Genomic DNA, 27,665 nt, shown 5'->3' on the forward strand with positions numbered 1-27,665 from the left:
TAGTGAGCTTCTCATGACCCTACAGGAAATCTTGCTTGGTACAGGAACGCAACATTTTCAAACTTTGTCTAAAAGAAGTTTCCACACACTCCACTGCCTCATAATAATGTCTGCAATGGGTTGCAGAGCTTGCTCTCTGCTGAATTCTTTACTGTCTTTCTTCTTTTGTGGGTCTTTATCCCCAAATAATCTGTTGGGACCAACTTCTGCAAGCTCAGGAGAGCTAAAGTGGAGCTGTAAGCCCTCAAACCCTCAGTAAACAGGCCAGAGGGAATGAAGAGCTGACCTCTACCTCAGCCATTAGCTGGGCCTACCTAGGATGGATCTGATCTTATATTCCAGGCTAAGTCTTATTTTTTTCATTTGTCTCCTTTGCAGCACCTATCACTGCTGGAATTCAATGATTTTCAGTATTTCTGTGTATGTGAAAATACTTGTTTAAAGTTTTTCTCTTCCACTAAATTGTAGAGTATCCACAGGGAAGAATGTTTCTGCCTTTTTCATTATTGTATCTTCAGCCAGTACAGGCCTTGTCCGTGGTAGGCACTGAATAAACATTGGTTGAATAAATGAATCCAAGACATTTTATTACAAAGTTCAATTCAGCTTACAGGCAATATCATATATTGGCGAAGAACATGGGTTTGAATTCTGGGTTCACTGCTTTGTGACTTAAGGCAAGTTGCTTAAATTTCTCTTAGTTTTCTGATGTTACTTTAACAAATTATCACAAATTTAGTGGCTTAAAGCAACAGAAATTTATTCTTTCACATTTCTGGAGGCTAGAAGTACAAAATCCAGCAGAGCCACACTCTTTCTGAGGGCCCTGGAGTGGAATTCATTCCTTGTCTCTTAGTTTCTGAGGGCTGCCCTGGCGTTCTTGAGCTTGTGGCTTCATCACTGTGATCTCTGCTTTCATTTTCACACTGCTTTCTCCTCTGTGGGTCTGTCTGAAATCTCCCTCTGTCTCTGTCTTAAAAGGACACTTGTAGGCATTTAGGTTTCTGGGGATAATGCCGGATGATCTCACCTCAAGATCCTTAATTTAATTACATGTGCAAAACCCCTTTTCCAAATAAAGAAAAATTCACAGGTTCCAGAGTTTAGGGCATGGACACATCTTTGCAGGAAGGAGGTCACTATTCAAAATGTGACTTTCCTCTAAGGCTCAGTTGCTCATCTGTAAATCTGTCACAGTATCTCAGAATTATGAGGATTAAATGTGACAATCCATGTAAGTCACTTAACATGGTTCTTGGCATATCATAAGCCCTCAATAGATGGTATCCATTAATAATTGGTATTATTTCATGAGAAACAGAGGTGTTACTCCCGATGTCCACAAGGAAAAAGTGATGAAGTTACGCCAACACATTCAGATATTTTAAAAATATATCAACGTCACTATCAATCTACCCTTCTCTGTATTTATTTTATGAGTTCTGGGGCTTGTGCTCAGCTGTCTCACATATGTCATTACATTCTGTACTTACAACAACCCTTGAAGGCTGGTATTCTCCCCATTTTACAGATGGGGAAAAAAAAATCCAGACCTTAATATTCAAGAATCTGGAGTTAGCCACAGAGGTTAAATATAAACCAAGGACTTCTCACTCCAAGTCCAGGTCTTTTCTACATTACCTTAGAAAATTGAGGACAGAAATTGACAAAGTGCCAAGCACCTATACTTGTATTAATCACTTGTCAGAATATTATGAAGAGTCAAACTACAGGGCAGGTTAGCCTAGAAAACTCTAAAGCAAGTGGTTCTCAAAATTTGTTGCATGCTAGAGTCACCTGGAGACCTTTTAAACCTCTCAAATCACAGGCTACACACAAAACCAATAAAATAAGGATGCGGGGAGGAGGAGAACAGACCCAGGCATTAGTAATTTTTAAAATTCCCCAGGTGATACCAATTACAGCTGAGGTTAAGAATTACTGCTCTATCAATGGTCCTCTTTAGTGGTCATCAGAGTCACCTGGAAGATGGTACAAATGGAGGGGAATAGGGTCTAGCCTGATTCAACGAACCCGGGTCTCTCCAAGTGATTCTAACACCCACCAAAGCTTGAGGACAGTTACTCTAAAGTACTTTTCAGCTCCCATATTCTGATTTTCAACAGTCATTCATTTCTCTCTTTAGTCAAACAACTGCACTAGATGCTGGAGAGATAAGGATGCATAAAGAAGACATGACTTCTGACCTCAAGAAGTTCACAGCTTGACACGCTGTTCTTTTCTCTCTCAAAGCCCTCTCCACACTGCTTTTCCTGGTCAACCTCTGTTTGAATTGGAGTCACATGAGGGCCTTACTTGAAATGATGAAGATCTTCAATATTTCTTGCATGAAGAAAGAAGAATGGGGAGAAGAAGAGGAAGAACATACTCGCAAATAAGCATCACCTGGTGTGGGGAGGCACAAGGTGTGATCACCAGTGGGAGAAGGTGGAGTCAGGGAAGGCTTCTTGAAAGTGGTGAAGTCTGAGCTGGGTCTTTAACAATGACAAAAGGTTGGGGGAGGGTGTTCTCATCAGACCAAATGGTAAGGTTTGTGTAGATGCTTGAAATAGGATAAGGAACAATGAACAGTTTGGTTTTAGAGCACAACAAGCAAAGGTGGAGAAGAAGCAGGAAACTGAGGGAGGAGCCCCATGGTAAAGCACTTTGTACGATCTCCCTTTCCCCTCCCTTTAGCCAAGCAGACCCTGAAGTCTGAAAGTCCCAGCAAGTCTTTAGATAAGGTTAGCCAAAGCTGTGGGCCCAGGGCTAGAAAAGACTTCCCTGATCCCTGTGAGCAGGACAACAGTCCATAGGTTTCTGGAAGTACCTTGAGGCCAAACTCTAAAGCCATTTTTGAAGTGGGTGCAACAGGAGGAGATAGGCTTAAATCCAAACTAAAAGACACACAGGCAAGGAAAAGGCAGCCTGGGAAAAAGCCAGACACACTTTCTTTGTGACTGCCTTATTATTTATGAGTCCAAAAATGTGCCTTGTCTTAGCCAGGAATTACTGAAAATGGTACCAAGGGAGTAAGGAATCTGAGACCCAAGATAGAAGGTAGATAAGCTCTCTCGTCATTCTAAATGGTAACAACAGGAGCACAAACACTTCCAAGCTTGATCGGTTGCTCACCTGCCGGGGCTGGGGCAGCGGTTGCTGGGAGGATGGAGGTGGGGTTCTGTGCTGCTCAGGCAGCCATCTGCAGAGCACCCCCAGGGCCTTGTTCCTCTAGGCTGAAAGCCCCACTAACAGCGCAGTTGGGGAGATGAGGAATGATGGGCGGGCTTGGGTGCCAAGACCTGGAATAACTGGCTGGAAAGACCCCTGCATGGTGAGGAAGACCCTTCTGCTCCATTGATGACTGGGTGACAGGGGAGGCTGAAGGCAAATCTCTCTCCTTTGAGCAGGCTTTGAAGAATCAAGATGGACCATAAAGGGTCATTTTCCCTCTATTTCCGGATAGAATTCCATATCCCTTATCTTGCCGGTGCCTTTCCCTAACATGAATGGACTTGTCAAGTAAAGAGGATTAATACCGGTCCGAGAGAGAGAGAGCTGCTTGGTTGAAGGGGAGCTGATTTCCCTGTCGCATACTTCTATGCTGGGTGTAAGCAAACGGAATAAGAGCTGGTTTGCCAGCAAAGGGATACAGGAGATATACAGCAGGCAAGGAGCTCCCCACATATATCCAAATCCCTACTCTCCTATCAGGAAGGTGTTCCTGGCTGAGTGTGGTGGCTCATGCTTATAATCCCAGCACTTTGGGAGGCCAAGGGGGCAGATTGCTTGAGCCTAAAAGTTCGAGGCAAGCCTGGGAAACATAGTGAGACCCTGTCTCTAAATACAAAAATTAGCTGGACATGGTGAGGTGCACCTGTGGTCCCAGCGCCTTGGGAGGCTGAAGTGGGAGGATTGCTTGAGACTGACAGATGGAGGCTGCAGTGAGCCATGATCACATCACTGGACTCCAGCCTGGGTGATAGAATGATCTTGTCTCAAAAGGAAAAAAAAATCCCTATGTGTTTTTCGGCTTTTAGCCCACAATATTTTTCTCCACAGAATAATGACTCCAGATATTGCTTGTCTCTAATCCCATTAGTGGTCAATTTGTAATCTAGTTATAATAGTGATCAGACTATGATCAGTAATGATAATCCCTCTCACATAAAATCTTTATATATTTTAAAGCATTATATACACACACACCAACAAAATCAGTGTTTAGAAACATTTCTTTTTATAAAACGTAGTTCCTAGAATTTTAAAGCTGGAATGGATATGAGAGCATATCTTTATGCTGCAAGGAGGAAACACAGGTTACATTTACCTAAGGATCCAGCGATCATTTCCTGAGAGCAGCATTATCTAATAGAAATACATTGTAAACCAAAAATGTGAGATGCGTAATTTTAAACTGTCTAGTAGCCACATTAAAAAGGATCAGGTACTACAAATTAATGTTAATGTATTTTACTAACTCAGTATATGAAAATATCATTTCAACATGTAATCAATGTAAAAATTATTAGTAAGGTATTTTCTTTTTTATATTAAGGCCTTGAGATACAGTGTGTTTTACAATGATGCTACCCTTCACTTTGGACTGGCCACATTTCACATTCTCAATAGACACAGGTGGGTAGTGGCTATTATACTGGGTCACGCAGCATTGGAGTCTCATAATGGGTAATGCAGCCAGAACAAGGATTGATGCCTCCCTTTCAACAGGTGAAAACCCCGAGGCCCAGAGCTTAAATAGGTCATTGACCTGGTGATGGAGCTGAGCTGGAAGTAGAACCCAGCTTCCTTGTTAAGTGCTCTTTCCTGAAATCATACTGCCCTCCCCTTGGGAAAGAGAAGGGAGCTGGTGGGGAGGGGGCGGTCAAGAGAACTACCAGTAGTGAGCACCTATATATGCCAGAGACTGTGATGGGATTTATACTTTATTTAATTCATACACCAGCTCTTTCAAGTCCATATCAGTCACTCCTCTATTTTCCATATGAGGTTAGAGAGGCTCTAAGTGTTTTAGTAGTTGATAATGGCAAGGTGACAATCTCTAAAGAAAATGGTGCTATCAATATTAGAAAGATGTTGCTTATGACCCCAACCAGCTACTAGTTTTGAAGATGGAACACAAGGATGGATAAGCGCTCAGACACCCCAGTCCTAGGAAGACTGTTCAATAGCTTGCCACATGTCAAGAGCCAAAGATCCAGTCTATCCTTACATTACCACCTTCAACCTATAGCTCCAAATATATACAACTAGAAGCACAAGAAAATGACTCAGCCACCCCATTCTGACTAGCTAAGCATCAAGCTCTAAGCTATAGGCCAGTCAATACCATTTAAATAGATCATGTGCCAAGGACAAATCAAGTAACAGAGTGGTGACAAGAGGGAGCAACCACTCCTGAGCTAGAGAACCTGGTCATAGGCCTTGATGGTGAAGCTTTGAAGGAAGAGGCAGGCCAGGGGGCTGAGTCTAGGATGTATCTGTCTATTGCGACTGAGCAAGCAGCTATCCTATCACAACACGGGCATGAAACCCACAGACATGCTAGTTGGCTAGGAAAACCACCTTAGGTAATTGATATGGTTTGACTGTGTCCCCACCCAAATCTCATCTTGAATTGTATCTCCCACAGTTCCTATGTGTCGTGGGAGGAACCTGGTGGGAGGTGATTGAATTATGGGGGCAGGTCTTTCTTGCGTTGTTCTCGTGATAGTGAATGAGTCTCACGAGATCTGATGGTTTTAAAAATGGGAGTTTCTCTGCACAAGCTTTCTCTTTGCCTGCCACCATTCATGCAGGACTTGACTTGTTCCTCCTTGCCTTCTGCCATGATTGTGAGGCCTCCTCAGTCACGTGGAAATGTAAGTCCATTAAACTTCTTTTTTTTCCCAGTCTCTGGTATGTCTTTATCTGTAGCATGAAAATGGACTAATACAGTAATAGATACATATACCTCCTTCCACAGGTGAGCAAAGGGAAGCTCAGAGTCAAAGTAACTTTAGAGCCCATGTTTATAAGCCCCACACTGCACACTTCCCTACTAAAGCTCCAACCTGGTAAAGAAAGCCATTTGAAAATGCAAACCAGGACAAAATATACATATATACACACACACACATATACACATATATATACACACACACACATATATATATAGTCTGTCAGCACAGAGAACTATTTGCAGTTGGAAACAGGCCTCAGTATTTTTTTTTTTTTTAAATAGTAGGTTGCCTCCCTTTCTGCTGCCTATGGGAGCAATTTCCAGCCCCTTCTCCAAAAGAAACATTTGGCTTTCTATAGAGAACCTCTGAGACCTCTTGTGACTGAGTATGGTAGAAGGGGAAAGAGGCCCTCATCACACCCACCCCAACACTCTCATGGGGAAGCTGAGGTTGAGCCCCTGTAGATCCATTTATTTTCGGCGGTATTTGGTTCTGAAGCAGTTGTTTCAGAAATTACCCCCATGAGCCATCAATAGTAGCGTTCAGCGGCTCTTCCAGGGTGGCCTTGTCTCTTTTAAATTTCATTTCCTGTTGGAAAGGATAGACAGGTAACTGGTTAATGCCAGTGACTGGACTCATTTAACAGAACACTGGGAACTGAGTGTGGCTGGGGAGCTGCAGTGGGACTGATGGGTGGAACAGAGCAGCTGGGTGAAGAGGAAGGCATTAAAGCCCACCAAGAGATGGATTGTATTTTACTGCTTTCCCACGTGAGGGAACTTGCCCCACAAGAGGAGGGTTTATGAATGCACTCAGTTGTCACAATGGACATGGGCCTTGGACTTGGCCCTGAGGCCTTGGTGGGAATCCTGGCACTTCCCCTCCATCAAATCCTTTAGCCCAAATGAGCCTCAGTTGCCTATCTGTTCTATTGCAAAGGGTGGTGTGAATTCAAATGATGCGTGCAACCTGCTTAGCAAGTGCCTCACACCTGGTAGGCATTTATGCACCATAACTGGGATTTGAACCCAAATAATTTAATGCCATGTTTCCTACTATATGTTACCTACTGCATGGTGTTATGCAATAGATAAGGCAAACCCTGACTTTAAAGAGGCAGCATGAAATAGATAATTTCAATACAGCGAGGTAAGGATTCTGATCAAGATAGACATAGGCTAATATGGTACCCCATAATTTGGAGCACTGTTGATGGCATGGTCAAAGGGGTTGATGGAAGGATTTGTTAATCATCTGTCTCTTCCTCCAGGAGGTCCACCAAGGAAGGAATACTGCCTGTGTTATTCAGAAGTATGTCCATTAGGGGCACTGTGGAGAAATGGGGAGGGAGGGAATGTTAAAGGTGTGCTTAAGTAAAAGAGGAGTTAGCCAAGTGAAGAACAAATCCATCAGAGGAAGCTGCATGAACAAAGGTATAGAGGCTGGAAAGAGAACAGTATGTTTAGGGAATTGGACGCAGGTTATTGAAATAAATTGAATATTGAGTATAGGGACTGGAGGTAAGGTAAGAAGAGTCAGTAGGGGTAAGACCATGGAGAATCTTGTGTTGCCAGGCTAAGAAGTATGTCACTTGTATGAATGAACACTCAAGTGTGGAAGGCCAGAATGGGATGATTTATCGGAATCTAAGATATCTACCCCAACCCTAAAATATGCCTGCCTTACCACACTGTCGAAGTACCCATGATATTTTAATATCAAGCTCAAAGTAATAACCATATTAACCCAGAACAGCTATCACTTCTTACTCTCCAATGAATTTATCAGATTTGCTGGCCAGGTGAATTTTTACAGCCGCCCTATGCAGTAGGTGCTTTTCTTACCTCATCTTACAAATGAGAAGACCAAAGCACAGATAGGTTGAGAGGCTTGCCAAAAGTCACACAGGAAACACACAGTGGAGTCAAGATTCAAACCTAGGCAGTCACCCTGTCTCAAGTCCATTTTCTAAACCACCATATTATCTCAAATCTTATCTCCCAGACCACTATTATTTTTGACCTGAGTGTATCACTTTAAGCCCATTTGATAAACTTCTAATTTCCATAGCTCTATTCTTCAATTATATAATTTTAATTTAGTTCTTTTGAAATATGCCTTTTTTGTCATATTATCTTGCACTTGCCTCAGGGTTTCTACTTTTTCACCATGGATCGTTTTAAACATATATACTCTGTCAAATTGGTCCACTGTTTTTAGTTTCTAAGGTATGAACTTTTCCATGTGTTTTGTCTGCTGACCCTTACTAACGGTGGCTTTCTTCCCCTCTCTTGTAGGCATTATAATTTTTTTAAGTAAGCTCAACATCAGCAGGAGTTTGCCACTTTTTTTTGTGGTTTTCATTTTTAAAGTTTTGTCTTTGGTGGAAAACCCTCATGCATCAGGATGTTCAGACATTTTTAAGAGCTGGTTTTAGGTTTGCTGCTGTCAGTGTCTCCTAGTATAATCAATTCCAGGCCAAGTTTTTATGTTACCTTCTTGGTTTGTGGCTTGTGCAATACCTGAGTAGAACCCCAACCCCATTCCCACATGTAGTACAGGCTGAGGTTTTGATTTCTCATGGGTGATCCCAATGGCCCAAGGTGCTTGATAGATTTCTGTAATCACATCCTCAGCAGAATTTTCCTTATTTCATACTTAGGCCAGTCATTCTTCATTCTTATCCTAATGCAGGAAGTTTGTTTCCTGTGGCTCCAATTCTTATCCCCATGGGATACCGAAACTCCAGGCCCCAGGAAGTACACATAGTTTCCAAATTATCATGGACTCTTTTGCTTAATTCCTCCTCACAGATCATTGTTCTAGTATTGAACTTGTTCTTCATTTCTGGAGCCTAGGGATTTCACCTCTTTGTGTACCAGCCTGGCAATGGATTATTTTCTTCATTGTATATTTCACTAGTATCTCTCTGTGATTGGAAGAAGTGTCTCTTGAAAGCTCAATCTATCAAATTGACCAGAAGGCTTTGATTATGCATTTAGCGATCAGTCTTTCCAAATAGTCTCTGAGTTCATGGAGGACAGGGGCCTTTGTCTGGTTTGTCTTTATATCCTAATTTTCAGAGTTCCTAGACCAGAGCAGAGGAATCAATAAGGTTTTGATTAACAAATGATCTTCCTCTCTCATTCAAAATGGAAATTAAAGAATATACACTAATTACCTTCTAGAGAAAGATGATGCCAAGCATCCTCACACCTCCAGAAAGCCATCCACACTCTCTGGAAGTCTGTGTTGAACAAACAAAGGAGTTTGGGGCCTGCCTTTATCCTTCCCTTCGGTCAGCAGGTTCATACTATCGACACACTTCTTTCTTGATGGGCAACTACTACTAATTACAGTGCTGGTCTGGTAGAAATTCCAAGTCTGGCAGGCTGGGTTCTAGACTGCTGACTCTGCTGCCTTTCTTAGCACACACTGATGCTTTTCTATTGCCATCTGATCACTAACATGCAGTGTGCAATGATATAATTTTTCTGTTGGCACCATAAGGAACTTGCAGAATAAGTTCACATGAAAGCACCCAGCACAGTGCCTGGCACAGAGCAGGTACTAAGTTAATGTTCACGGTCTTTTATTTCCTCTTTCCATTAAACATATTCTATAAATATTTGTTGAAAATCTTCTGCTTTCTAGGCATTATGGTTGGTGCTGGAGGTGGAGAGGAATAACATGTAGTGCCTAATTTAATACTTAATAGAAAAATAATGTCAGGTCAAATTTCACAATAGAAAAAAAATATTCTAAATGTCCTTTGATTTAAGGTGAAAAGATATCTCACTTCATTCCACCATCCTAAAGTGCCTAGTAAAGTATAACCAGCAAAATAACTTCACCCATTGCTGTTTTATAAAATAAACTTATCTCTTCTCAGAGAGGAAATACAACTTACAGTGAATGTATTAGTGGGTGTATTAGTTTGTTCTCATGCTGCTATAAAGAACCGCCCAAGACTGGGTAATTTATATAGGAAAGAGATTTAATTGACTCACAGTTCTGCTTGGCTGGGGAGGCCTCAGGAAACTTACAATCATGGCAGAAGGTGCCTCTCACAGGGCGGCAGGGGAGAGAATGAGTGCCCAGTGAAGGAGGCAGCTCCTTATAAAACCATCAGATCTCATGAGAACTAACTCATTATTATGAGAACAGAATGGGTGAAACCACCCTCATGATTCAATTATCTCCGCCTGATCCCTCTCACAACACGTGGGGATTATGGGAACTACAATTCAAGATGAGATTTGGGTGGGGACACAACCAAACTATATCAGTAGGCAATAGAGAGCTGATCATAAAAGACCATTTATGGCAATGATTTTTGAGCTCCTTTTACTACTGTAATCTCAGAACTTTGAATCATGCCTGAACTAAAGTAGAAACTCAGTAAGTTTGCTGAATGTATGTGCACACATATGTATGGCTATGGCTTCTCACCAGGTAAGATGTGACTCATCATTCCACACACATTTATTGAGAATTTCCTATAAATAAGAGTTTGTGCTAGATTTTGTGACGGAGACCAAAAAAAAAAAAAAAAACAACCTACCTACAAGAAACTTCTAAGCTTAAGGGTGAGAGAGGTCAGGTGGCTGGGCACGGTGGCTCACGCCTGAAATTCCAGCACTTTGGGAGGCCAAGGCGGGCAGATCACGAGGTCAGGAGATCGAGATCATCCTGGCTAACATGGTAAAACCCCGTCTCTACTAAAAATATAAAAAATTAGCCAGGTGCGGTGGCAGGCACCAGTAGTCCCAGCTACTCAGGAGGCTGAGGCAGGAGAATGGCATGAACCCAGGAGGCAGAGCTTGCAGTGAGCAGAGATAGCGCCACTGCAGTCCGGCCTGGGCGAAAGAGCCATACTCCGTCTCAAAAAAAAAGGGGGGGGGGCGGTGTGGGGAGGTGAGATAGGTATAGAAATTATCATAATATCATGTAGAAAATGTGAAAAGAAGAACAGAGAAGGGAGCTATGGGAGTTTCAAAGAGGGAAAGGCCACTTCCAGCTGGAGGGATTAGACAAGACTGGATAATGTAAATTTTATGCTTGGTCTTGAAGGAGAAGTTTGTTGCCTTGCAAAAGGAGGAGAATGAGTATTGGCAAAGAAGGAAAGGCAATCTAGGTGACAAGACGAAAGCAGAGAGGCAGAAAAGCACAGGACATATAAGAAATCGAAACTTGGCTGGAAATGCATAAAGGGGAATAAAGATAACTAAGGCTAGAAAGGTAGACTGAGCCAGACTGCAGGGGTTTTGAATGTGTCCTGATATACCACTCCAGGATATAGGGTCTTTATAAAATACCCAATGCTTAACATATGGTGAGGCTTAATTAATGCTAAACAACAATCTCCTAGCAGAAACCTGTTCCCCACGTGCACAAAGGAAGCTGCCATCCTTATGCACAGGCAATTACAGACATTCCAGATACTCAGTTCTGAACCCTGCAAGCACATCAAATGCTCATCATGAAAGGTCACCGAGCAAACAGCTCTGATCAATCCTGGCTTGGGCTGAATCAAATCGTCTAAATAAGATCCACTAGATGTAGTGTCAGAAAGGTCAGAAACGACCCTATTTCACATCTTGAAGCATTTTTACCATGTGGAACATTTTAGAGGAAGAATAGAAAGGAACGAGGGGGGAAAGAAACTCTCCAGAAATAATAGAATCCCAAGTAATTCAGTGTTAAGTGATCACAAAGTAAGCTGGGGATTTATTTTGACCCCCACCTCCTTGCAGTGATCTGAAAAACAGTTGATTTCAAAGAAGGTCATGCCAGGATTAAAAACAGAGTTTCCCACCTCTTTCCTCACCTCCCCTGTGTGCCCCCACTGTGTACCTTTGGTGAGTTCACTTGAAATGTTCCATGATGAGGTAGGCACTAATTCAGCACTGACTGACAGCTCTGTTTCTGAAAAGAAAAAGAAGGGAAGGGAGAAAGACAAGGGCAATATTAAATATAGTAACTTATGGGCTGTTCGAAGCATTACAGATTTCCAAAGGGCCTGCCTTTGGAGAGAGACCACGGCAATCCCATAGCTTATTAGACTGGAATGGAGGTTCTAGATGCCAGTAGAGGTGCCTGCATTTTAGATGCCATCCAAATGAACAATCTATGGGCCAGATTTAAAGATTTTTACTTCAAAACACTGGCTTGAAAATTAAAATGTAAAATATTACATTAACCCTCTCAACATCACTTACCATCAGAGAAATGCAAATCAAAACCACAATGAGATGCCATCTCATACCAGTCAGAATGGCTATTTTTAAAAAGTCAGGCCGGGCGTGGTGGCTCATGCCTGTAAACCCAGCACTTTGAGAGGCTGTGGCAGGTGGATCACAAGGTCAGGAGTTCAAGACCAGCCTGACCCACATGGTGAAACCCCGTCTCTACTAAAAGTACAAAAATTAGCTCTGCATGGTGGCATGTGCCTGTAATCCCAGCTACTCAGGAGGCTAAGGCAGAAGAATTGCTTGAACCCGGGAGGTTGCAGTGAGCTGAGAAGGTGCCACTGCAATCCAGCCTGTCTGACAGAGCAAGACTCCATCTCAAAAAACAAAAAACAAAACAAAACAAAAGTCCAAAAATAACAGATGCTGGCAAGGATGCAGAGAAAACGGAATGCTAATACATTGTTGGGGGAATGTAAATTAGTTCCGCCACTGTGGAAAGCAGTTTGGAGATTTCTCAATGAGCTAAAAATAGAACTAACATTCAGCCCAGCAATCACATCACAAGGTATATACCCAAAGGAAAATTATTCTACCAAAAAGACACCTACACTTGTCTGTTCATCACAGCACTATTCATAATAGCGAAGACATGGAATCAACCTAGGTGCCCATCAATAGGGGACTGGATAAGGAGAATGTGGTACATATATACCATGGAATACTATGTAGCCATAAAAATAATGAAATCATGTCCTTTGTAGCAGCATGGATGCAGATGGAGGCCATTAGCCTAAGCGAATTAACACAGAAGCGTAAAACCAAATATCATGTGTTCTCACTTATTAAGTGCGAGCAAAATCTTGGGTACCATGGATATAAAGATAGGAGCAATAGGCACTGGAATTGCAAAAGGACAGAGGGAGTGGGGCAAGGGTTGGAAAACTACCTATTGGGTAATATGTTTAATATCTGGGTGATGGGATCAGTGGAAGCCCAAACCTCAAGATCACGCAATATAATCTTGTAACAAGCCTGCACATGTACCCTCTGAATCTAAAATAAAAATGAAACTTGCAAAAAAAAAAAAAAAAGAACAAGGGCAAAATACACCTTGCCCTAAAATACTGCATTAACAAGAAAACAAATCTGCAGAAATGACCACACATAATCAAACATAAACTCCTTTTCTTGTTGAAAGACCAGTCTTAGACTAATAAATTTAATAGCCTTCTTATGGAAGAACAACATTGCTCCTGTAACTAACTTCACTGGTCGTGTTTGGAATTGGTAGCATTTCTGTGAATAGAGAAATTCATTTCTCTACATTGGAACTTTAGGTCAAGACAGATGAAAGCTAAGTATTTGAATATAGAGAGTCATTTGTGGTAAATAACTTAAAAGATAATTTTCAAAGCCATCATGAATTAAAGCAAACACACAAATCAATCATCTAAAGGACATAATACACTATGAAGTACTTACGGACTGTTAGAAGTACTTACGGGCTGTTAAAACTCTTAAATAATAGACTGTAATATACAAATAATGTTTGTTGTTCTTTTTTTTTGAAAATTTAAGCCATGCTATTAATATATTGTAATGGGGTTATCCTAACCTTCCCTTAGGCTATGTCTACACACACACACGCACACACACACACACGCACACACACACACGCACACACTCCGAACATTATTAGAGAATATTAGGACTGGACAGGACCTTGGAGGACCCAGGGTCATTAGATATAAGGCATACAAGCTGTCAATCCCTCCCGCTTCAATCCAGTGTAGGCATCTTTAATCAATCATGGCTCTGTTCGCCTGTTAAGCCTGGGATCTGTCACAGAGTCCTTTAAGCACAGTGCTCTAGGTAGCCACTAAAAATGGATCTGAGACAGAATGCAGGATGAACTTTATTAAGTGGAAGAATTGCAATTCAAACCCAGGTCTCTTTGACTCTAGCACTCCACACCTTCTGGCAGCCCATGCTGACAAGTAGTCAAGCCTGTGAAACCTGACTTTTTTTTCCCACCTTACCTCTGGCCTCACCTTTTCACAGAGATAAGCACATTTTTTGTATTTCCATATTTACTGATGGTAACTGTCTGCCAAATGGCCACATGTCATCGCCACTGACTAAGCTTGAACAAGAACAGGATGTTGACCCACTGAGACCTTGCAAAGGTGTACTTCTAGTTTATCTCCCTGCCACAGCAGAGACAAAAGGATTGTTTGGTTTGTGCAGACCTCCTTGGCTTACCTCTTTCCCAGTCCTAGAAACAGGTGAGAAAGAAGTAGACGAACCACACATACCCTCCCCACCTACAATGGCCCTGGTTTCCTCCAACGTCCTGAGCCAAAAATAGCATAGACTCTTTTAAGGGGACCAGAAGTCGTGGCAGGGATCTTAATTCCAAAACATGAAAACAAAAAGAAAAGTTTTACTCAAGTAGGAGAAATGCTTAATACAAAGCCACAATGGAAAGCAGTGCTTCTGTTATCAACCCCTTGTTTGGGGAATGGGTATTTCGTGCAGGTGATTTCCCCAGGAAGAGCTAACTGTCTACATTTCAGGGCCTTCCACATATGACTCCAACCCCAGCTCCACTCTGAACCCCATGCTGCTGCCACCCACTTTGGCTCTTTCAATAATGACAGCCCTTGTTTGCAGTATTACGGACTGCTGTGGTTCACCTATGAAAAGGCTCATCAAACACTCCAACACCCAGACTTCAGGGAGCTTGGGAATAGAAGGCTGGCAGCCAAGGCAGTATTTCAGGGAAGGAAGCCTAGGTTGGAAAGTGGTGGGATTAAGAGGAACCTTGACAGCATTTACATGCAATATTTTCATAGCTTCATCTTACTGCTGTTCACAGTGAAACTGCCAGAAATATAGGTTTCATTTTCCAGTGTTAATTTTATAGACAGTTAGCTATATGTCACTTGGTTTTTCCAAGCTGAGTTGAATTGCTGATTGAATATAATTTGGGACTGATGACAAATGAATAGATTCTTGGCACTGCTAACAGTGAAATTGTTCCCCACGTGTCCCTGGACACTAATTACCACTCAGTTCTTGGGCTGTAGCAAAGATAATTTCAGTTCACAAGATCATGAAGTGATTGTGCTGATTCTAGAGAATTTTGTTCTCTGCCTCAAGATCCATTCCTTTAGAAAACCACGTGTTCAGCTTCTCAGATAAAATGATAATAAAAACAGATAAAATATTTTAAAATATGAATAACTTCCCTGAAAAATATTATCTTCCAAGGTCATATTTTTAAAAAATAAAGTCTGATTATTTTATATAGAAAGTTGAATATTAACAATCTCCCCTCACGAAGTGATGTTTAATAAGTTTTTTTCTTCACTGAAAGAAAAACTGAAGTTTGAGAAAAATCAAGCACATGTCAGCTTGAACTCCATCAATTCTATGACCACCAGTGGCTTCAGAGAGACATGGCCGCAAGTTTTGGCCCTGTAGGAACTTCACTGACGGATTCCTATTTGCCTCACCATTGGCAAAAGCATGAGACATTTCCAACTATATTTACCACCAGCCTGGCAGCCTCTCTTCACCAAAAGCATTATGGTAATAGCAAATGTGTATGTGCCATTTAGAAGACAGTAGAATATTTAATGGAAATATACACCTAGATTTTAATACTACTGTCTGACACTTATTAATTTTGTGATCATGAGAAACTTACTGAACATCATTTAACTTCTATTTTCTCATCCATAAAATGGGAGCAATAAAAGCCATCTCAAAGGACTGAGGTAATGATTAAATAAAGGACCAAAAGGCTCCTGTACAGTGTCCAGCATAGAGACTCAAGGGCTTTCATACCTCTCCTTTGTCTAGTAAGGCAGATAGTGGCCATCCTCTGCATGGATGTACTTGGTTAACTAATAAGTCACTGTCTGTATTTGAAATAACACATTTACCATGCTCTTAGAAAGACGCTGCATTTCACATGCCTCACTAATCCAAGCCAATCTTTTCATTTCGTGAGTTTTTCCTGAATTGGTTACCAGTTCTCTAAGAACATAAGTGTTTTTATATGGTTTTATCCAATTTGAGCAAACCAAGCATGTTTTAGAAAACTCCAGCCCTTATCTTTCTCGACCTCTTTTAGGAGGGCAAACCTCAAAAGCTATTCTCCTCCCGATTTGATCAATAGGAGCTATTATCTTTGCAGTTTCTCAGAGGATTGACTTTTTGGCACTGATTCTGCAAACCATAAGGTTTTGGTATTTAAGCCTCAACAGTGGGAGTGTTATTTGGAAGGAAGGAAAAAATAAGCCTTGAATCCTCCTCATTGATAAAAGCCTGTGCTCTCTGAAAGGATTACTGGTTCATCTCAGCAGTTGGCAGGTAGAGACCCAACGTTCACAGGATGTGGAAGCCCTTCCAAGAAGCTCCCAGCCATGCCACATCCTGTATCCCCGATTCAGTGATGCGTGAGGTTACACAGGCATGCACAAACTCACAAAACCAGTGGCTAGTCCAGTAGCTGCAAAGACTGAATGCAAGAGAAGCAAGTGGCTACCCCAGCGCCTTTCTTGACCACTCACTGAGTCTTAGAATGTTATAACTGGGTGGGCCCTCAAGGCCCAGGACATATTTATCAAATCATATTCTTTGGAGCCACAGGATGTTTTGGAGCTATTTATAGAGGAACATAAGAGGATCTGGGGTTCCAGACGACAAGACTACAGGCTCTAGACCCTCCTTTGGAAGGAACAACTCTACTTTTATCTATTTTATATATTGTTGTGTTTACAGGTACTGGGGAAAATGCTCCAATGTTTTAAATTTTTAAAAGACATTATGTCATACAATCTCCTCACTTTTCAGATGAAGCAAGTGAGGCCCCTGGTAGGGAAGTGGCTTTGCCAAAATCACAGAAGTTCTAAGATAGAGCCAGACTTTAGAGGTGGCTCAAAAGGAAATACATGCTGACTTCTCACCGAGCTCCATGTTCTGCTGTGTATAGCCATAAGATGTGGTATGTATCCTCAGAGGCCGACCTTTGAGAGACACTCAAGGAATTTCCAAGCAGCCAGGGTCAGTCACATAGAAGGGGCACACTTTCTTCCTATGGTAAAAGAAGGCCTCCACTTGTGATCATTTGGAGGGTGGCGGGAAAAGAATCAAAGATGTTGATGGCTTTAAGACTGTTGGTTCTCAGTGTTACTTTAGACGTTGTTTGGTGAAGGCTGTTACCCCTGTTTCTTTCCTCTCCATAGTGCCTCAGTGGAGAAGCCCATAGCCAGGTAAATTGCCTTAATCAAAGGCCCCTATTGAAAAAGTAAGAGTCTGCTGTAACTTAAAAGGACAGGCAGGCTACATTCCCCAGTAGTGCAAGGAGGTCAGTCAGCCTGAGCCATGCTCTAGCCCTATGCTCACAATTGCCCCACATCTGGGGTCCTGAAGGAGGGGGCCTCTCCACACTAGGGATTCAGCTGACTTACTGAGGAGAGAGAAAATCTGGAGTTTTCTTCATTCTTTACGGGATAGTCAGGACTGGAAAGTACTATGCTCAATGTCTACAATGATCTTCTAGTCCTCAGTGACCTCAAATTTGGATTTCTGATGTAATCTCTAAATAAAATTGTCAATATAGTCACAAAGAAAGAAGGTGGCACAATCCTGCAACCTTAAACCCCTGCTCAATTACAGTCACACTACCTATATTGCAGTATGAAATCATTTTAACCATGTAATTACTTTGTAATCAGCATAATTATTATATATGTGATGAATCCACTACTCTGTTGAAGAAAAATTAATAATATAGCAAAATTTGTGCTATTATTTGTATTTTTATATGGTGAGATCTGCAGGAAAAAAAAAAGAAAAAAAAAGGAAGGAAAAGGTGCCTAGGTTTTGTCAAAGTCCAAAAGACTCTGCTTGTGCTCAGAGATCTTCTCAACCTTCAACAGTCTAAAAGGTAGGTACCTTTATTACCTTCATTTCATGATTGATGAATCTGAGGCAGAGATATGAAGGCAGCTGCCCTATCAGTTTGTTGGGGTAGGGAGGGGGATCGTCATCAAATCCAGGAAGACAGAGTCAGAGTATCTTCAACTGTGCCATATGGGGGATGGGGGAAGGAGCTGAAAGACATAACCACTTGCTCCCTGGCTTAAACCCCCTTCAGCCCCAGAGGTCCCCTGTGGAACTCTAAGCTCTGCAGTACATAGCTGGAAAACCAATACCAGAGGGCAAGCTCCTCAACGATCAATGCTTGTTTCACCAATTCTAAAACCCCCAAAGGATGGCAGAGCACATAAAGGCAGGAGATGAAATATTTCTTGAATTACAATTAAATGCCTTTTTTATTTTCTCTTTGGAGATACTGTTCTCTTTTCTAAATCTGTTAAATTCATCTTATAGATCACATGCAGTAATCTTGTATGTAAAGAAACTATGCTACAAAAAGCACCACAATGACACATATCTTTAAAGTGAATAAAAATAGTCTGTATTCTTGAAAACTATCTCACTTTAAAACTATCATACTTAGGCTCTCTTCCACAGAACCATAGAGATTCACTCGTTCATTCATTATATATACATATGTATTGGCACTTTCTATGTGTAAGAACTCGAATGAAAAAGCTCGAACCAAGCCAGGCGCGATGGCTCACGCCTGTAATCCCAGCACTTTAGGAGGCTAGGATCACAAGGTCAAGAGATCAAGATCATCCTGGCCAACACGGTGAAACCCCGTCTCTACTAAAAATACAAAAATTAGCTGGGTGTGGTGGCACATGCCTGTAATCCCAGCTACTCCAGAGGCTGAAGCAGAAGAATCGCTTGAACCAGGGAGTCAGAGGTTGCAGTGAGCCAAGATCTTGCCACTGCACTCCAGCCTGGTGACAGAGCAAGACTCTGTCTCAAAAAAAAAAATGTTGAACTGGTCCCTAACACCTTCTAAAACCTTACAGTCTGGTGGGAGAGGAGTACATGACCACAAACAGGCAATTATAAACAGTGTGATGGGGTTAACAATAAGACCTGACAGAAACAGCCTCCCCGTCCCCTAGCCACCCCCCTACCACAACGAGGCTAAAAACATGAAGAGTACTGAATAAAACGTCACAAGGAAATAAATGATGCATAGCTGAGATGGAAAGAAAAGGAAATTCTTGGTGCCAAAAAGGATAATAGAAAGTGGAAGCCGATGTTAAAGGTGCCTATGAATATGGGCCCTGTGGTCTAGGGGCTGCAGTTTTAATGTTCATTTAATAATCCAAGATGTAGCCCTAGGCCAGAGCGAAATCTGAGCTTCCTGCGTAAAGCCTTTACTAGAGCCTGGGAGACCTGCCTTACCGTGGGAAGGGCCTGGAAATACTTCTCCTAACAGTCCAGAGAAGCTGTTAGGACTCTTGAAAGTCCACTCAGGACTTGGGTGGGGTTGGGGGAAACGTCTCCATAAGACATCAAAAGGCTGTGTAAAGACCACAGAGATTCTGCATACCCTTCACCCAGTTTCTCCCGATAGTTAACAGCTCACAGAATTATGGTATAATGTCAAAGCCAGGAATTTGACATTGTTAAAATATGTGTATATAGTTCTGCCATTTCATTGCAAGTGTAGATTCGAGTAATCACTACCACAGTCAAGATAAAACAACTTTGTCACCACAAAGATTTCCCGCATGCAACCCCTTTGCAGTCCTACCCATCCCCCTCCTCCCAACCATTCCTGACACTGGCAACCCCTAATCAGTTCTCCATTGCTGTAATTTTGTTGTTTCAGGAATGTTGTATAAACAGACTCATTTAGTATGTGACCTTTTAAAAACTGGCTTCTTTCACTCAGCATAATGCCCTTAAGATTCATCTACTTTGTTGCATGTATCAATCATTTGTTTGTTTTTATTGCTGTGTGGTATGGACATGCCACACTTTGTTTAACCATTCGCTGCAAACATTTGGTGGTTTCCATTTTCTGGCTGTTACAAATAAAGCTGTCATGAACCCATGCATAGACTTCCATGCTAAATTATTTATTCCTGTAAAAACGAAACTGCAGGCCGGGCGCGGTGGCTCAAGCCTGTAATCCCAGCACTTTGGGAGGCTGAGATGGGCAGATCACGAGGTCAGGAGATCGAGACCATCCTGGCTAACGCGGTGAAACCCCGTCTCTACTAAAAATACAAAAAACTAGCCGGGCGAGGTCGCGGACGCCTGTAGTCCTAGCTACTCAGGAGGCTGAGGCAGGAGAATGGCGTAAACTCGGGAGGCGGAGCTTGCAGTGAGCTGAGATCTGGCCACTGCACTCCAGTCCGGGCGACAGAGCAAGACTCCGTCTCAAAAAAAAAAAAAAGGAAACTGCATTTAGAAGGAAGGAGTTGTATGTAAGAAGCAATAATAAGCAAATACATTGGGAAATGTGTTTAATATTTTTAAATAAGGCTTGGCTCTAAAAGTAAATATGTGATAAGAGGTACAACAGAGGTAGGCACAGGGTTCTAAGACATCACTTAGGAAGAATACATATTCCCGTTTGGGGAGGAGGAATCCCAAAGGATGGGAGGGTGGTCCTTTGAAAGATTGTTCTGGGTTAAGAGGAGACCTAGGTATTAGAAAGACCATGGCACATTGGAGGAAGTGCAAATAATTCAATAATGGTCTCACTCCACTACAGCCAAGGCAACTTTTTCCAATCCAGGGCCTTCTAGTTCTTTTGTTGTTATTTGCTTGTTTGTTTGTTAAAGACAAGAAACATCCCAGCTAGTTACTAAGGAGGCAGGATCTCCTCAGGGACAGTGGAAAGTCCTAAAGGAAATTTCAAAATGGTTCATATCTTGCTCTTCCCCAAGGAGAAGTCCAAATGAGTGAACCCAAAGTTAACACTCCTTCATTCATACATGGTGCCACTGGGGATTCAATGGATGCTTAGTACAATAAAAGAATTGGTTTATTTCTGGCCTCAGAAGAAGCAAAGACAGAGTATAAAAGGGAGGAAGCATACTGAAGAATGGTTCACTCAGAAACTGGTCTCAGCTCCCTACAGAGGTTCCATTTCATTTCCTTTCAGTAGCTGTGGACACCTCAGGTTTCTAATGACATCAACAAATTTTATTCTTTTTTTTTCTATTTCCACTTGACTGCCGTTCCTTACACATGCTTCCCCTGAAAAGTGCCTCCAGGCAATTTTTTCTTCTTACTCATCCTTCTGTGTTATCTGTCTTTGTCTTATGGAGTTTGTCATTTCATTTCCCCCTTTGTGTGGCCCACGTACATTTTCATTTCATATTCTATAATCCATTTTATAATAAAAGTCTATTACCTACTAACTGTCTCTGGCCAATTCGAAGTCACATGCCACTCAAAAGAAACAACAGACACAAGGAAAATGCTTTCACAGCTGCAATTCCATGACAGCCTGAGAGTTTGTTCTTGACTCTTGAAAAACACACGAAGTCTTGGTTAAGTCCTATATACAATGGGAATGAAGTTATACTGGGTGTTTCCTAAAGCCATAGTATATTAGCAAACAGTTTGGAAAACTATATGGCCACAAGGAGCTACACAACTCCTTATGTTCATTTGGAGTTTAATGATATTAAATTCATTCATTTGTTCATTGATTTATCCATCCATCCATCCATCCATCCATCTAACAAATATTTATTGAGCACCTATTCCGTTCCAGATTACCTATGTGCTAGCCAGGTGCTGGGATATAATGGTGAACAAAATCAAGACAGTTCTTTACTTCGTGGAGCTTATTTTCTGGTAGGAACACAGAGAAGTAAATGAAAACTTAAAGTATAGTATGACAAATGCTGTGATAGGGACCTGGGAAGGACAAAGGGCTTAGCACAGTCCTGGAGGATCTTGTCCTGACCAAAGATTTTGGTGATGAGCCTTGCGTGGCTTATGGCAAACCAGATATTTAGATAGACATGGGATCCTGGATAATCTAATTTCCTCCTTTGAATAAAACAGAATTTTCCACAACAAGTAAACAGTGAGCTGAGACCTGGTGAGGATATCACCTCCCCAAGAAAGACTCTGATCTTCATAGAAAAGATGGTCTACAGTGGGTACATCTTCACCTGTCATAATCACATACCTGTCTTTGCCTGCAAACTTGGATACTCAAAGGAGCCTTCTATTGGAAACAGGGAATGCCTCCCTCAGTTTTAGTGATTTGGCCTTGGCCATATATATATCTGTATTTCTGCATTAGTCTGTTTTCATGCTGCTGATAAAGACATACCCGAGACTGGGAAGAAAAATAGGTTTAATGGACTCACAATTCCACATGGCTGGGGAGGCCTCACAATCATGGAGGAAGGCAAAAGGTAATTCTTACACGGCGTTGGCAAGAGAGGCTGAGAGAGGAGCAAAAGCGGAAATCCCTTATAAAACCATCAGCTCTCTTGAGACTTAGTCACTACCACAAGAACAGTATGGGGGAAACCATCCCCATGATTCAGTTATCTCCCACTGGGTCCCTCAACACATGGGAATTATGAGAGTACAATTCAAGATGAGATTTGGGTGGGGACACAGAGTCAAACCATATCAACCTCCTAAATTGATTCTCCAATCAAAACTGAGTCTTTTTTGCTTTTATCTCCCTAGCAACATAAATATCTGCTGGGAATGGAGGGTTAGCCTAACGTACTTGTCTAAGACGTTCTAAACTTTCGGTTCCTTTTGTCTTTCTAATTTACACTTAGCCCCTGCAAAAGATAAAATAATTGTCCATTCAATGTGGTACTAGGTACAGGTTAAATTATTTCTGCTCCAACCTGTGTGATTAGAGATGAATGACAAAATAGAATATGTAAAACAGAATATGTTGATGCACAAATTCCATCTCCTTGAAAGATTATAACACTAATATCAATAAAAATATTTTTCATGTTGGGATCTCAAACAGAAGGATGCTTCTGATTCACACTATGCTCAAATCACAGCAAAACAACCATGCAATTTAACAGGAAAGAAAATAAACCTCCTAATTCAATGATATTCAGTTTACTATTGAAAAGATGAAAAAAACAAAAAACCCTAGAATTACCCTAATTTTCTACTTTACAATTTTCCACTTAATTTTATGTTCCTTTGGCCACCAGTGAGTATGTTCTTCCTTTCATTCTTCTTAGACAGTAACCTTCTTGAGAGGGAGGGTCATGTCTCATGCTTTCATTGTGTCCTGACTGACTACTAAATGATCCTGGAATAGGTTAGATGGGAGGCAGTTCAGCACAAGAATGACAGATGTCAACTTTGTGTTGTTCAAACACAAATCCCAGCTCTGTTACACACCAGCTTAAAATTACTTCATACCTCTAAGCCTCAGTTCCTCATTCATAAAATGGGCATAATAGTAATGACCTTGCAGGACTGTTATGAGGCTTAACTAGGATAATATTTGGAGATGACTTCAGTATCCAGCAAATGGTAAACTTTTAGCAAAGTAGCAGCTGTCACAATTGAGTCAAGACTTTTTTTTTAAAAAAAACTAATCATAGATACAGAAACTAACCATAGATACAGCCTGAAGGGTGTTTAATGCAGTGATTCCCAAACTCAGCTGGGGAGCATGTTAAAAAAAATGCTGATTTTTGAACCCCTGCCTCTAAACTATTGAATCTCCCCAGGTGAGTCTTATATAACCTGCAGCCTAGCACTGATCCTCTGCAAATCACCAGGGTAGGGAAACCCAGATAATATGTCTGTAAAAATAACTGAAAAACACAAAAAGCTTTAAATGAACTGAGAACTTTAATGTAATTTAAGAGTCTGGGGGAAAGGGAGTTAGCCAACTAAAATGTTACTTTTGTTTTTATCATAAAATTTCAATATGGGCAGCAACCGCAACATTGAGACAGCTCAATGAATATTAACCAGCAAAAAAACTGGTACCTCTTGAACGTCTTTCAAAGCCAAATATTTATGTCTAACTTGAAGGTTCTCTTAATTGATTGATTACTGAATTAGACAACTATACTTTTACAAAAAAAATTATTTTCCTGCAAAAAGCAGGGTAGTATTGTCTTAGCCATTCTCTATTTTACATAGGATTTCAATGGCTGTGATGTCTGTGGAGCCCTTCATTAAATGGGCAAATTGGGCAAGCCCTAAAAATGTGCAGCCATCCTACTCTAGACATAGATGGGGAGAGAAACGAACCCTTTTTCAGCCCTGATTCTCAACCACTTAAAGCATTCACAAAGAGAAGCCCACTTTGGCTGCAGTTGAGAAAGCTATTAAGATTCCAAGCACCTTACAGTAATATAAGTACCTTGTATTTAGGTAGCACTTTTCCTTTCAAGAAAGTTCGTACACAGAACAGACATTAGCTCATGACTCCACATGCAAAGGATCAAGGCCTGAGATAATCACACCCTGGGTTGGACTTGAAGAAACCCAGACTCGGGCAGAGAACTTGCCTAAGGTCCCCTGACATGTCACCAACTGCCAGAACATAGCCATGATCTCTCCTCACCCAATCCTGGCTCCATTCAGGCTCTCTACTGCACTGCTGGTAAAGCCCCTTTCCCAGTTTTTGTTTTTGTCTAATCCCCTCTAGCACACTGTTAATTCAATTATTTCAAAGCTCCAAACTGTGAGGCGTGAAAGGTGGAAAAAAAGAACTATTTTCAGAAAAGTATATTGAAAGTGTAATTTGTACCTTCTGGCTGTTCCTGGAAATCAAGTAGTTAAGTTAATGGGATTGAGGGACTCCTGGATTAGCAGAAATTATCTCAATCAGCGAGGTAAATTTAGGAGGATTACTACTATCCTGCAAGATAGTAAGATGGTTTTGCTGCAGCCATATTCGCTTGAGCCTGTAGAATCTGGATGGCTGGCAATGTTCAAATACTTAATTCGCCTAGAATTGCACCAGTTTAAAATGTTTCGCCCGTCTGGACTGGGTTTCCTGCACCATGTCATTACTGATAGCCTGGGGAGATCAAGAATTAAAGTTAAATTGAGGAAAACATTAGCAGAGCATAAGGTGGGACCAGAATCTCTTCTCAGAGCCTCTTAGTTTAATTTCTCCCTCTTCTGAAACCCCACAGTATTTTATCTGTTCCACTCTTAAGAGACTTTGCACTTTGTAAGGTGATCTATAATTTCTTTGGGGGTACATCTTTTTAATAAGACCGTATGCTTCTTGAGGCTGGGGATGAGATTTTACTTTCTTCTACATTACTAACAGTATCAATGTTGCACCAAACTCATAGTAGGTATTCAATAGACATTTTCTGAATGCATAGGTGATATGATAGCTGCATGCTCTCTATGTCATCACATTTATTCCTATAAGGTAGTGTAGTAGACTGTAAAATGCCCACAATTCATTCCTCCCTGCAACCACATCTTTTTGTATCTCCTCCAATGAAGAGAGGGAGTGTATTTCTGTACCATTGAATGGCTAGTATTAGCCATTGCTTTGGCTAATACGATGTGCCGAGATCACCTTAGCTCAGTCCAGATCAGAGAACTGCCTAATTAACCTTTTTTGATAATAGCTATAATAACAAATAATAGCTAATTTATTCTTGAGCTAAATAAATGCTCATTGTTTTAAGACACTGCATTTTGGGGTAATTTACTATACAGAATTATTTGTGGGTAATACATGTCCATTTACAGATGAGAACTCTAAGGCTTAATGAGGTTAAGAACTAATCTAAAGCCATAGATTAACAAAGCCAGGATTTGAAATCCAGTCTTCCTGACTGCAAAGCCCATAGTCTTCCACTAAATAAACTGACCAGATTTCAAAAATCCGTATGCATTCAGAAATAAATTTGAGAAACTAAAGGCAAAAGACAAATGGAGTGAGGAACTTACTTTCATTGCTGTGAAGCGCTACGGAGAACTGCCTACTAGAGTGAGTCATCTTAGTCTGACAGGGTCCTGTGTTGGCAGCTCATTTAATTAAAGTTGAGAGAGGCAAAAGTACAGGAGGTCTCTTTCAAACGATGATCTGGGAAGAATGATATTCTCACATCTAAAAGTACAGAGTTCAGCTAATAACAACTGCTACTGAAGCTTGGTGATTCAAGTCATTCCCTAATCCAACACGTATTTTTTCATTATCTTATTAGAAAAAAATAATTTTCCATGTAATTAATTTTGCAACTCCTTTTCATTAGCCATCAATCTGCTAAGTCTGCCAAGACTGTTTTGGCTTTTAGATCTGATGGAAACAGTTCGACTTGGTTGCCAGGTGTCGATATCTACATCCAAAACGAAATGGCGTTCCACCTGCAGCTTTTACAAACAACCTAGGCATGGGAACTTTCACAAAAATGCAAGACCATCCTTTGGATTTGCCAAAAATCTGCTCATATGTGGAAAGGGAGGGCTCTCCCTCCTCCCAGAGCTATCAGCATTTCAAGAGGCCTTTCCAGTCAACTGCAGTGAACAGGAACGACCAAAGCTACTGTGCACTTGATGGATGAGGCATCCTGTCGGCTCCTGTGTATCTCCTTCTGAGATGGGCAACTTGATCTCTGGCTGATAAGAGGATGCTCAGAGGTGGTGTATACTTTTCCCATATGGAATGTGGTCATCCATTTTCAGTCAGGGATGACCGAGGTATTTGGGGGAATTTGCTGTGGCTGGTGGAAGCACTTGGGAGAGAGAAGCAATGCGATGAGTTTCATTTTACTACCTCTCCCTTGAGTTCATAGCTCTCCCACACTGTGAGCTATTCCACTAGGAGGACACCTCTTCTTTGGGCCTTTCCCCACAAGCCTTCTCCATTGTCTCCATTTTTTCTGACCTGCTGCTTCAAGGTCCTTGTAGTATAAAGACCTTTTCAAAGTTTGACACAAAATCTAAAAGTTTTTAAAAAGGTAATAAATTTGACTGTATTAACCATTTATGCCTCATGTTCCATTATTGTAAGCTAAGCACGTGAGAGTTATTGATATCCTACTGCTCAAGGTCCCCGCCAAGGTCTGATTGCAACAATTCAAAACATTGCCACTTAGGCATAAATGGGTTATTAATATCAAAAGACATATGTCAAACTAGGGAGACAAAATTATTGCAGCTCCAAAGGCAAAGGGCTACAATATAGTAAGCAAAATTTCCTACCAATCAGTAAGAAAAAGAATCCAAGGAGGAAACAGATAAGTGGACAAAGAATCTCTTCTCAGAGTGCACAATTTACAGATACGGAAATGTAAGTGGTCTTTAAACATATGAAACATGATAACCTCACTGATAATATAAAAATGTTATTTAAAACTTCAATGAGATGTTATTTCTTCCCAATCAGATTGTAAATATGAAGAGTTTGATAACTCACTATATTGAAAGGGATATGAACAGTCAGGAAAACTTATATCAAAAGCAGCACAAATTGGTACAACTTGACAATATCTATGAAAATTTAAAATGTTAGTAACTGTGTGAACACCAATTCCACTTCTAGGAATTTAATCTGACAGATGCCCTCAAACAGATATGGAATGATATTGTTACAACATTTTCATGGCAGTATTGT

At 41.2% G+C, this 27,665-nt stretch overlaps 1 protein-coding gene across 1 annotated transcript in view; it reads right to left on the reverse strand.

Moving 5' to 3' along the window:
- Positions 1-27,665, reverse strand: part of ROR1 (receptor tyrosine kinase-like orphan receptor 1) — a 411,025-nt gene that overhangs the window by 165,766 nt on the left and 217,594 nt on the right. Inside the window, exon 3 of the mRNA XM_011941511.1 lies at positions 11,820-11,891. Coding sequence (XP_011796901.1) covers positions 11,820-11,891 — 72 coding nt within the window. The remainder of the gene's footprint in view (positions 1-11,819; positions 11,892-27,665) is intronic.

The sequence above is a fragment of the Colobus angolensis genome, unplaced genomic scaffold (genome assembly GCF_000951035.1).
Source record: "Colobus angolensis palliatus isolate OR3802 unplaced genomic scaffold, Cang.pa_1.0 Scaffold102, whole genome shotgun sequence".
In the NCBI taxonomy this organism is placed as follows: domain Eukaryota; kingdom Metazoa; phylum Chordata; class Mammalia; order Primates; family Cercopithecidae; genus Colobus; species Colobus angolensis.